Source organism: Anneissia japonica, unplaced genomic scaffold (assembly GCF_011630105.1).
Source record: "Anneissia japonica isolate Jap-2015-1 unplaced genomic scaffold, ASM1163010v1 scaffold287748_len1686314_cov196, whole genome shotgun sequence".
NCBI lineage: Eukaryota > Metazoa > Echinodermata > Crinoidea > Comatulida > Comatulidae > Anneissia > Anneissia japonica.
The window spans coordinates 746,691-759,300 of record NW_022727190.1 but is presented as its reverse complement, the minus strand read 5'-3'; the positions used below and the strand labels follow the sequence as shown (position 1 = coordinate 759,300).

The window sequence follows — 12,610 nt, the reverse complement described above, 5'->3', positions numbered from 1 at the left end:
GAGGCCCATGGGGTACAGGGGATAAGTTTTTGTGGAGATAGAGGGGTCAGCTGAATTGAACTACCTTTAATGACCATAATATTTATTAATTTATTTCAGGTAAGAAACACAGTCATTAAACAGAAAACAACATCAGGGACCTTGGAGAGCGTCAACAGTCTAGAAGTCGCTGGAGTAATATTGCCAAATTCAGTGAAAGGCCTTTGCGAGGTCTTAAAATGTACACAGAACGGGAGCTACACTGCATCTTTCAATGTGCACGAGCCCACAGCACCTTTCAACCAAGTGCACTCAAATACAGCCAATCACAGTCCTGAGAAATGTCACCTGATTCAGTGTGGATTGAGTGATCACATGATCAGTGAGCTCCACACTGGGAATATGCTGAGCAAAGGTTTCCTAAGAGAGATTGTATGCAAAGATGGAAAATATAACTGGTCTTTATGAGACCACAAATATTCTAAAATTGTATTTTAAATAATAGTACTGTAATCATTTTTCTTTAGAAAATGTTGTGATAGCTAATAATAGATTATAAACAAATAAATGTAATATTGTGTATGAAGTGTTTTTTCTAATTATTAATACAACCTTTTATATAACTTATGTACATTATATTAAATAAGTGAATGTTTTATTTTGTATTTTATTCTTTGGCAAAAGATATATCATTAATATTTGTAACATATGAATGTATATAAATTATTTTTAATTCTGTAATTATATGAAATACTTCAGAACTATTTTTACAACTGCTATGTATAATTTCTGTGACATTACTCTATACTTAGTAAATAAATATGTACTCCCAACTAAAAGAATTAAACTTCTTTAGCTTGTTATTTTTCTTTATGTTTTATTATACATCTCTGAGAGTTGCGGAACATAACAAATTTAATAGCAACATTTGACTTGTATCGCGCTTATCCTGAAATAAATCTTGCACATTACACTGAGCACTCCTGTCCTTTATGGATTTAGTTCTATTTATACAACCAGTTACAAAGTAAAATACATTTATTTAAAATGGTCAAGAACAGCTTAGGCACTATAATAAGTATTTTAAAGAAAAGCGAAAAATTCCTGTACTTGTACATACAGTGCTATAAAAACATGATTGATTTTAAGTAGCAGTTGACAATAGACAATACAGCTGAAATTGATTTTGTTTCAAATCTGTTAAATTGAATCCAATATAAAGCATATTAATTTTGATTTGTTTTATGATAGTATGCAAATAATTTTCAGAAATATAAGAATGCAATCATAAAAATACCTAGCTACAGCCTATTACTAGCATATACAAGGAAACCACAGCACTGTTATTTACAACCAAATGAAACAAATAACATATAGCATTACTTCAAAATTCAAGTTATTTATACTGTACCACAACCATCTTTCAATTTTGTGCACAAAAGTAATTTCCTACAATAAAAAATTTACCAACCCTATTCGCGCTATTCATTCTACAGTATTTCGCTCTGACAAGCAATACTTGTTTCATTTGAACTGAGCATTTTGTAGGCACTGCATATTTGTGTCATGAACGGTGTGGTTAAAAGCATAATTTACAGCTATTGAAGTGTATATCATGTGTTACAAGAAGAGCATAGAAATCAGGTTATCCTTCTCAAACCATTAATGAAACATACACAACTTCAGGCAAACCATTAATGAAACATACACAACTTCAGGCCAGCCTACCCTGGAAAGTGACTACTGTACATGTACAAAAGCTACTTCTGTCCACTAGGTTGCTCCATACCTGACACACCCTATCCCCTCCCCCTGACACACCCTATCCCCTCCCCCTTTCTCTCCTAGGGCTAACCCTCACCATGTACATAATCCATTGGTATAAGCCCCATCTTCTGTAGAGCAACTGTGGCTGCCTGTGCTTTGGCATGTTTCTTGTTTCCACTTGCTGTTGTTGGTTGGTATGCCTCCTTGTTTATAATAACCTAAAGAAGAGTAACAATATTCTTATTCAATGTTCCAATTGTAGACAAAACAATCAAATCATATATACAGTATTCATTTCATTTTGAGCATATTTCCACTTTTCAAATCTTTATTTAAATTGGTTGAGTGTAGTTGCTTCAATCACTGATGTCGGATGTCGCTCAATGTGTGGACTAACTTGTACAGTAACTTCCTTATTCCCTAAGGATCACTTCGTGGTGAGCTACCAAGAAAACTTCAATCCATTACTGTGTTCCATTAGTCATCCTTTTTAATACACTTGGTCATCATTGAAACATACTAATTGACATTGTATCAGATGACATCACCACAAATGGTGATTTTTACAGAGATCTTAAGCAGACACACTACCAGCATTACTTACATTAATGTCACTATTGAGTATTTACGTTTATAATTTGCATATGCCGCCATATGAATAGGAATAATGAAATGGCTTTTTATTGTGGTTTTTTTCGTGTTACCCTCAAGTGCCATAAGTTAATTCTGACCTTAAAAACAAAGTTCTTCTGGTGAGATGGTCCGCTATCATGGATAAGTTCAAACAAAGGTGGCGGCCATTTGCGCTTGTTGCATATTTCCATTAAAGCCGAGACAGGATGCTTGCTGGTCAGGTCATGTGTCACAACTCTAGGAATAACGGGTTTTCCTCTATTGCTTTCAGTGGATGATACCAACCCTAATGATAACAAAAAATACAAGACCAATAAATAAAGTCTTATTTTTAGTGGTGTCCGACTGGGGGTAAATTTGGCAGTACGCCCCGAGACAATACAACCGTGAATATTTCTTCCAAAAGATGCTGCACATACAAGCATTTCACCTTCATAGCTAAAACACAAGGACAGAAGCGATAGAAATTGAACCATGCACCAAAGTTGTGTGAACGCACACACAGTGGACTAGATTAGATAATTGAACTATGTTTCTCTCTTTGGGTGCTACTCTACTATTGCAACAGGGATCTTGTTTTTTTTTTCCTTTATAACATTTAAATTATTTATGATTGAATTATTTCCATATTGTATCATCAAATTGTGTTGTAACCAGGTAACAAAGTTGTGTTGTGTAAACGCACTTAAAGTGGACTACACTTAAAGTGGACTACATTAGATGACTGAACTGTGTTTCTCTCTTTGGGTGCTACTCTACTTTTGCAACAGGGATCTTGTTTTTTTTTCTTTATAACATTTAAATTATTTATGATTGAATTATTTCCATATAGTATCATCGAATTGTGTAGTAAAATAGTATACTAGTAATACTATATATTTTAAGTTGAACATTATGTTAGAATTAAGGGGATAAAGATTTTATAGTGCTATGGTATGGTACAATTGAATGGTATTGCATGGTATAATAATAGTATACATTCAATGCATTATAATATTTACAAAGCACAGCACTGTATATTATTCAATCCCTGTAATTGGAAAAATACAATCTGAAAAATTTACCTTTTCTGTCAGATTTAATTTCCAATAAAAGGGGTTCCCTGGCACCCTCCTTGTTCTTTCCCAATCCCTCTCCTTGTCGCCATCCCATCCTTTGTAACATCATCATCCCGATGCCGCTACTAACTGGTGCAGACTTAAGAAACATGTCCTGTGTAAAGAAATCAGTCGGTCTTCTAAAATATGCTTCATCAAAATGTAACACAAATATCTACACAAAACAACTTCTTGACGATGGTGAGAAAATTAAACACTGCAGACTTACTATTTGGCCATTGCAATTTGATAACTACAACACTGTTAAACAAAACTATGTGCATAGTGGTGGAGCCCAGCTTACAGTGCCAACCATAATTTTTTAGAGGAGGGGTAGGGTTGAAATTTCTGACCTTTTAACCAAAGGAGAGGGAAATAAGATAATAAAAAATAAATCAAAAAAGTTTTTTAATCAAAGAACAATCACCCCTTATGAGAAGGAATCTCCACCACTGGGCATGATCACATGTTCTGTATGATTCTACACAATAATAACACAATATATTTTATTATTATTATTAGTATCATTAACATGCCATATGTTTCTTCTATTGGAATAATAATCACATTATTATTTATTATTATATTACTTAATTTGATAGTATTATTAATGTAATATTTAAGTTTACAGCATGTATGCCTATATATTATTAATATCTGTAATGTTATATTAATGACATGAAATAATATGTGTGAAACATGTATAGTAATAGTTGAAAAATAAGCTACATCATTGTTACTATGTAGAATTGTCAAGAATAATTTTGGGTTGGATACTACTGTACTATATAGAAGTGTAAAAAAAATATATATTTAAACAGAGGTGAGAGAAATGTTTAAAAAGGGGAATAGTTGTGACTAGTATTTGATGACTATTTACCATCAGGTGACCTGATGATCCGATGATCACATGACAGCACGGATACATGGATGCTCTTTCTAGAAACATCCATGATTTATATTAGCATCCATTTTCTTGCATGCCTTATGAGGTATTTACAGCCATACCACTTCAGACAGCTATACAATGGATAATATTTCTTGCGCAAGATGCATCACTATGGAATTATTTTAAATATAAATATCTCCATGGTGACAAAACATCCCACAATGGCAATCAAGGGACGTCTGGTGACAGCAGCTTCCCATACCTACCAACCAACGCTGATCAAGCTCCGTGGGGTGTGCAACATCTTCGAGGTAAATCGTGTTTGCTATGATGAAATTCCTGTATTAAATAAGGTTGCCAATGTTTGTCAGAGTGCCCCGGATCAACCCGTCAGTGGAATGGTTGGGTCCATTGTGGAAGAAACCATTCCAATCACAGGTTGATCACAGAATAAATGTAATGAGAAGGTTAGAATTTTGTCAGATTTTTCCTTTTTTCATCTGACTTTCCAGCCAATAACAATGATAACACCTTTACATTACATTTGAAATAGACAGGGGTCTATACCTCTGATATATTTTGCATATGAAAAATCTGCTCATATACACACATGAGCACATTACTCATATGCATGGCTGAACTGCTCATGTAAGCATATTATGTACAATTTTTGAATGAGCATGTACAGTGCTATACGAGCATTGTTGCATAGCATTACAAGTTTGTTGCTCATTTTACAATGCACACATGACCGACATGAGCATTATTAGGGACATATGGAGTTGCTCAATGCTCATATTAACATCATAATAGGGTTGTATTAGCCACTTGATCACACAAGCACATTATTCATAATGTCCACATGAGCATATTGATTATACCCCCACCCCCAAGTACATTTTTGCATATTGCTCAAATAAAATATATGACCATGATTGGACAGTAAGTAAAAAAGTTCTAACATCTGTAGTAGAAGTACTTTTTTATTCGAAAACAAATTCTATCTTTTTGTGACAATAAATAATGTATAGAGTACTGTAGAATATAGATACTCACAACTGGATGCATGCAACAACTGTGATATATACAGTAGTCTAAAAAATATACAAACCTTATACCTTCAAAAATATATATTTTAAAATCAATCAATAATCCATCAATAATGGAAGGATCCATCTGGGTGTCTGGTTGAATGTGTGTCAGGTTGTTGGTGTATGTTTGCTTCTCTTTGTAATTATAAATTGACATATGCTAGATATGGTGTTACACTTGCCACACTTAAGCAAAGGTCTTATTTACTGTAAAGGATTGAATAACTTTATAATTTTCAGTGCACATAATTTTACAGAGAAATATATATTTAGGAGGGTACTTATTCCAGAATATTGTAGATACCGTAAATGCTTGAATAAGCGCCGATCTCGAATAAGCGCCACCAACCCTGATTTTTTTAGCTAAGTGCAGCGCTTAAACAATAGTATATTTTACCCTTTGTTCAATGAAACACTTTGAGAAACGGGGATTTAAATAAATTTATAGTGTTAAAATGAATACATAAAACACAATAAAGACACAAGCATTTCTTTATAAATGTTTAATTATGATGACGTAGCACCTATGATAGGCCTACTGAACTATGGGAATACGTGATATGGATAACATTGGAACGGGCATGGAAAGTGCCACGCCAATACATTTTTATGGACGCCGCTTTTGAATAATAAGCGCCGCGCAGAAGTTTCCAAAAATTGTATAAGCGCTGTGGCACTTATTCAAGCATTCGGTACTCATGCTACCCTATAATTCTGCCAGTCTCGAGTTGGGGCATATTGGGTTATCTTTTAATGTTAATACACACTTTCAATTAAACATCATGACGTTTATTTGAAACACCTAATATAAGTGGCGTGGTGCCAAGTCCAGCACCTAGCTAGTCACATTTGGTGCAGCGCTTTTAAGAGCAGCATTTATTCATTCATTTACGGTATAAATATTAGCACCATAGCATTTATACTTTGAATTTACCAGAGTAAGAATTAAAATAAAATTACCAGTCAAAATTTTGAACCAAAAATTAGAAAAAAATATGTATCTTTTTTATGAAAGGAAACCTTTAACAATTCTCTGTGATATAATAAATTCTTAAGTTTTTTTAATCTAAATAATACAAGATGTAAAATTACCTTTTTAGCCCAGGCCTGAGCCCTGGGATTTGAGTTTGCTAGTTCTTTGGGATTCAGAATCTGGACTCCGGTACTCCCGGTAAACTGGCCTGGTTTGTTGCTCACATTGGCCCAGCTCTGGATCTGAATAAATTTAAAGAAAATTAAATGTAAGAGAGATGGCTTATTCTAATTGTTGCCAACACTTGTTGTTCCAGTAACAGTAGTCATCATCATTCTGATTCAACATTCAAAGACGAAGACTAGCATGTGATCGCAAGTTAGTAAATAGTATCCTTTTCAAATAAATACTTTAACAGCTATAACACTGGGGTAATTCCATAGAGATATAATAAGAATACTAGAGCGCTAACCGCAATGTATTCGATGTTCGAAATACGCAGAGCTGTGTGTGTGTACCATCCAAGATGGCTGCCTTATATTCAGCCAATCAAATTTCGCCTGAGCACTATCATTTTCAATGGCGCCCTCAATTTACACAGAAAGTTCAGTACAGCTATGTTTGAAACTCGAGCGTTGCGGTGTTTGGGTGTAATGCACACGATTTTAATTTTCATTCCTTGGTACTTGTTTTTTTAATAAGATGCTCCACTTGGCCTCGTTTTCGCTACGACAGTTTAATAATTTGTCATCAATACTAATTATCATTAATGAAATAATATTCAGTCAGAGGGCTTATTTATGGTAATAATATGCATACTAAGCCTGAAGGTGGCGCTTTCTTACGGCAGCCATCTTGGATGGTACACATACACAACTCTGCATTGTTCCGCCATCTTGTCAGCACTCTAGTTGTTTAATAGCTCTTATGGGTAATTCTTATACCTTGTGAATATTCACAAATGAAATAAACTGACTTTCTTTACATCAATTATTTTAGTTCTTAATTCAAACTTTGCTGAGGAAGTGATAATTATTAATATAAATATTTTAACAAAAAATTAAATACTGAATACTGAAAACTTTACATAAAATAATACAATTAACTGGATATGATTGTAAAAAAATATATTAAACATAAATACTTGCCCCTCGTTGAGCCTTGTGTAGTTGACCAAGAGCTTCAACATCAAGAGGGTTGGATTCAAGGGCTCTTGCAGCCTTTAGTCTTGCAGATACCATTGTTGCTATGTCAACAGCCTACAAAGACCAAAATACCTTGTTATGAAGAGCCAGAGAGGTCAAAATAAAATGTGCCTTTATAAGTCTATCAATATTATTACCAGATAATATACTTGTTTTCTAGAGCTCTAATTCGTGTCTTTTTTGCTTTGGACCTTTCACACAGACACAATAGTGAGTTTTATTATTTACAATATTTATTTTAATAGGATTTATATAGTGCACATATCCAGAAAACTGCTAAAAGGCACTTTTCCCTGGTCACTGGTTACAGAAGTCCTTATCTGCTGAGTCTGACCTGGGAACATCCTAGGCCAGAGCCAGCAATGTTGGTGTGAGTGAAAGTCTATATAGAACCAGTATGTGACACCATCCTGGACTTAAATAAAACAAATGTGAACACAGCGATTTAACCTAAGTAACATTTAAGTGTAAAATCTACCGGCGCGGACGGCGTTTCCTCAAAAACTCTATCATTTGGATGCACAGAAGGAACCGGAGCAGGTAATGTGGCAGGAGTTGGTGTCACCGTTTGGACCACTGGTGTCATTAAGGCGTTAGTAGCTTGACCGAGAACAGGGGTGCATAATTCTGGATTCGCTGGGAAGGATATTTGCCCCCCTGCAGCCATTGTGGGCATCTTGGTGGATGAGGTGGTTGTGGTTACATTAGTGGTTGTATTGGTGGATGCAGCAGGAGTTGCAACAGTGCTTGTGTCACTAGTAGTCGTTGTGGTTGAGGGTGCTGCAGCTGTTTGTGCAGTTGGCTTTTGGTAAGGTACCCAAGCACCATATGGTGAGACCTCTTCCTCCTTCTTGCGATGCTGTGAACCACTGGAGACTGGAAACTGTATCCGCAGTTTATCTTTGTCCATATTTGGTCTTTGTACAGCATTCTGAAATCAAATCAAATATTATTATTAAATAATTATCATTAAATAACAGGATACATTACTATTAATACTGATGTATTGCTTATCCTTTACCTTAATATTGACCACAATACTCTGTGGCTGTGGCCGGAGTTTGAATGGATGATTAATGAATGTTTCCGAGTCCTCGTCGGAATCTATTGGTTTGTTGACGGGTGATTCGTCCCCAGAGTCAAGTCCCTCTCCTTTCTTCTGGATTGCCTGGCATACTGCTGTTAATTCAGTAATTGTTTGGCCACCTGTGATAAATCAATATCAATATTATTGTAACCTTTTCTTTTTTTATTGTAATATGTTCATGAATAAAGAATTTGAACTTAAATTACGTAAAATATGTTAAAGTTGAATCAGCATTTTGGAATTAACAATTTGGCTTGACACAAAAAAAATACAGTTTGCTGTCTGTCTATCATAATAATACTAAAGTACTGTAGTTATAGTATGAACTGGATTACATACCTGCTCTTTGACTAGCTTTATCTTCAACAGTTAAAGGTGGCAATTTTAAACTGGCTGGCAACAATCCTGCTTTCATCTGTGCATATGCATTCGCTTTGGCAATTTCTAATAGTTTAGCTTTGTCTATACGATCTGCCACAGAACGCTCCGGTTTGTGATCGCTGTACATTCTGCTTGTTTTTGTCTTGGATTTCCTCTCTCGTGATTGTGACCTCCTGCCTCGAGATCGTGACCTCCTGCCTCGAGATCGTGACCTCCTGTCACGAGATCTTGACCTCCTCTCTCGTGATTTGGACCTCCTTTCTCGTGATTTGGACCTCCTGTCTCGTGATTTGGACCTCCTGTCTCGTGATTTGGACCTCCTACCTCGTGATCGCGACCTCCTCTCTCGTGACTTTGACCTTGAACGATGCCTATACCTGTCTGTCGTATGGGACCTACGGGAAGGAGAACGTGAACTCGATTTTCTGTGTCTTCTGCTTCTTGTTCGTGATCGGGAACGAGATCGTCGACTGTCCTTACGTTTTCTTTCTTCGTCTCTGCACCTTTTCTTAGATTTATCTGTCAGCTCTCCATCACTTGCTTCATTTTTATCTCTCTTGCGTTTCTTGGCTTTTGAATACGACAAATCTTTATCTCTTCCACCATCTTCTATCTCCTTTTGTTGTTTTTTGTCTTTTGTTATGTTAATGCTTGTTTTTTTAGTTTCTTCTATGGTGTTTTTCACAGATTTATCAATATCTGTTTTTTGAACAGTACTTTTATTAACATCGCTAACAGGTTTATCTTTCAAAGTATTCTCAATAGATGCATCCTTTTTTTCTGTTATTCCCTGGGATACTTTCTCCTGGCTTTCAATCTTAAGGTCTTTATTAAGTAATTCTGGTAAAATTTTGCCTACCGATTTTTTGTCAGTTTTACCCATTTCTTTGATTTCACCTTCATTTAATGAACAATTTTTTATAATATCTTCGTCTGAAGTCCTTTTGTTTTTGTTCTCATCTGCTTGAGCTTTGGTGTTAAGATTTTCCAATTGTGTTTCTAAAAATTCATTTAAATCTATCACTTCATTTTCAATGTTGATTTCTTTTGACGTTGAGCAACTTCTTTCATCAAATTCTTTCTGTTTCATATTATCATCAGCATCTTTCTTTTTATACTTCCCATCCAAAAGCCTTTGTTTATCAAATACATCATTATCTTCATTTCTAACGCTCCTCTTTTCATTTGCACATTTGTCTTCTCTCTCTTTAGTTTTTTCTTTTGATTTATTCTTGGACTTTTTGTGTTTACTTTTCTTGTGTTTATGTTTGTGTTTCTTTTTCTTTTTACTGTCCCTTTTGATATCTTCTTCTTCAAGCTTATCTGATTTTTTATCTGCGATGCCTGAACCTATTTGCATATCTACATCACTATAACTAGAAGCAGTTAGTTCTCCATCTTCAGGCAGTTCACGCCAAGGTAGTAACCTTTGAACTTCTGACTTTTCTTCTTCTGATGATGACGATGTGGAGACATCTTCATTATCATCTTCATCTAAGGTGTTTGTTTTCTTTGTATTTGGTTCTGATAGGTCTTTACTGAATATCTTTATCTGTATGGGTTTCTTTTCCTGAATCTTTCCTTTTCCATTATCATCAGCTGTGTCTACATGCTTCTCAGTATCTACATAAATAGATTCTGTTTTCTTCAAGTGGTTGTGGTCGATTTGTTTAATCCTATTTACTTCCTTCATTTCTTTTGCAATCCTACTTTGAATGATAGCACTGAACATTGTTTTCCTTTCATTTGTATCTACATCATCTCTATATTGAAGGCCCTCTTTCTTGTCCCATTCTCTAATGTTATCTGTAGATTCACTGTGATTCTCCTTTACTGTACCAATACTACCAGTATTCTTGGTTGCTGTTTCATCCCCACTGTTACTTTTATTGGGATTCCTGTAAAATCAAAGTCAATTGGAATTTAATTCACAATCACCATTTATCAATATATTCAACAACACCAATTATAAACTGGCTATTGCTGTACTGCAATAAAAATTTGAGTTAAATTGTTATTAATTTCCCTTACCCATTCAACCTCATGCAACACATTTTTTGTTAATAGATTAACCCATTAGATTTGAAATGGAGTGAAATAAACAGATGGAAAACTTGAACATGTTTGCATAGCCTCATCGCGTGAACACGGGCCTAGCCCTAGACTGGAGAGTCATACCCCTGTACAATGTTCTTCTGACTCACAGGCCATCATAGTCAAAAGAAACATCTACAATTCAGCAATTTAAGTTTATTCATGGTCCAATAGTTTAAATATTTCATACAGAAATTGCAACAAAATGATTTGGTGACAGTATTTTAGCTAAATGTGTACCTCCAAATCAACAGCGATGTGGTAAGTCCCGCAAGTGATTAGCCTAGGTCCCCTAGAAGGCCTCTCAAAACTATTCGTATTTTTAGTCTGAATGGAAATGTAAGTCAAATCAACCTTAGTCTCATGAATCTATGAATCATTCAAAATGTATACATTGTTACAGTATATAAAAAGTATCTTCTATGCTAACCTACATTTTAGACGATTTAATATACACCACTTTCGATTGCGCTCAATGCTCTAGCATAGATCTTTCGGCTTTGTGTACAAATTTATACCCACTCGGCGAAATTGTGATGGCGTCATCTTTGGTGACTAATTCGGTCAATTGAAAATGATTCTCATACTGACTTTCCAGGTGTATATTATTTGAGTGGGTGATAGATGATTGGGCCAACAAGATCGGGCCCAAGACAATTGGGCCCATCTCTAGACGATCGGGCCCATGCCACAACAATCTCTGACCCAACTTGTGTTCAAGTTCTAAAATGAGTGATAGATGATTACTGGAGTGAGAATATGAGTGAGAATTTGCAGGGACAGAATAAAACAAAAATCAAAATGATTTATAAAGATTAAAAAAAACATCTACTCCAGGTTTAAGCAAAGGAAACCTGCTCTCTATACGACCAGCTTGGTACTTCTATTCTAGAATTCGATCCAACTCGGCCACAAGTCAACTCGTGTATTGTTCATATTATTTGATGTATATCATTATATTTCATGTATCACTGCACGCCTCTCATACCATAGGCATAATTGTGTCGGAGTTCAAGTAACACAAACACACATCATACGCCTCCTCGTACGCCGCCCCGAGGCGTATATTTTTTATAACCTTGTTGTCATCACGCAATAACACATTTTGACAGTAGTTTTGGTCTGTCTCTTATACACATCTAATCACGTCATTGGATGCATCCTTGTCACCGACGGGTTTCAAACATATCCCCCAATGGTCGAACAAATATGAAGGACTGAAGTCTGTCACTCAACAATACCAATTGTTCCTATTGTGGATAATTGATATCAGATGCTGCACCCCACCTTATTTTAACGTAGGCCTAATTCTTGGGCGTGGTTCTGAAGAAAATAGTATTGAAATGCACGCCATCGTGCATTCATTTGATTTTAGTCGGATTCAAAATAAATTTTTAACATTTAAAAAAATCAT

The 12,610-nt window shown here is 35.3% G+C and overlaps 2 protein-coding genes across 4 annotated transcripts in view; one reads left to right on the top strand and one right to left on the bottom strand.

The window, feature by feature from the left end:
- Positions 1 to 578, top strand: part of LOC117113520 (protein downstream neighbor of Son-like) — a 13,975-nt gene extending 13,397 nt beyond the window's left edge. For both annotated transcript variants that reach the window (XM_033256873.1, XM_033256874.1), the window contains exon 10: positions 100 to 578. In XM_033256873.1, the coding sequence (XP_033112764.1) occupies positions 100 to 447 (348 nt within the window). In that variant the 3' untranslated portion in view covers positions 448 to 578. The remainder of the gene's footprint in view (positions 1 to 99) is intronic.
- A 261-nt stretch (positions 579 to 839) lies between these two features.
- Positions 840 to 12,610, bottom strand: part of LOC117113518 (protein SON-like) — a 14,774-nt gene continuing 3,003 nt past the window's right edge. The window contains exons 2-9 of one of the 2 annotated variants that reach the window (XM_033256868.1): positions 9,061 to 11,000; positions 8,656 to 8,840; positions 8,113 to 8,565; positions 7,578 to 7,688; positions 6,549 to 6,671; positions 3,444 to 3,591; positions 2,478 to 2,665; positions 840 to 1,964 (exon numbers count right to left, since the gene is read on the bottom strand). In XM_033256868.1, the coding sequence (XP_033112759.1) occupies positions 1,830 to 1,964; positions 2,478 to 2,665; positions 3,444 to 3,591; positions 6,549 to 6,671; positions 7,578 to 7,688; positions 8,113 to 8,565; positions 8,656 to 8,840; positions 9,061 to 11,000 (3,283 nt within the window). In that variant the 3' untranslated portion in view covers positions 840 to 1,829. Of the gene's footprint in view, positions 1,965 to 2,477; positions 2,666 to 3,443; positions 3,592 to 4,631; positions 4,705 to 6,548; positions 6,672 to 7,577; positions 7,689 to 8,112; positions 8,566 to 8,655; positions 8,841 to 9,060; positions 11,001 to 12,610 lie in introns of those variants that run through there. The other variant, XM_033256869.1, reaches the window with a different exon arrangement.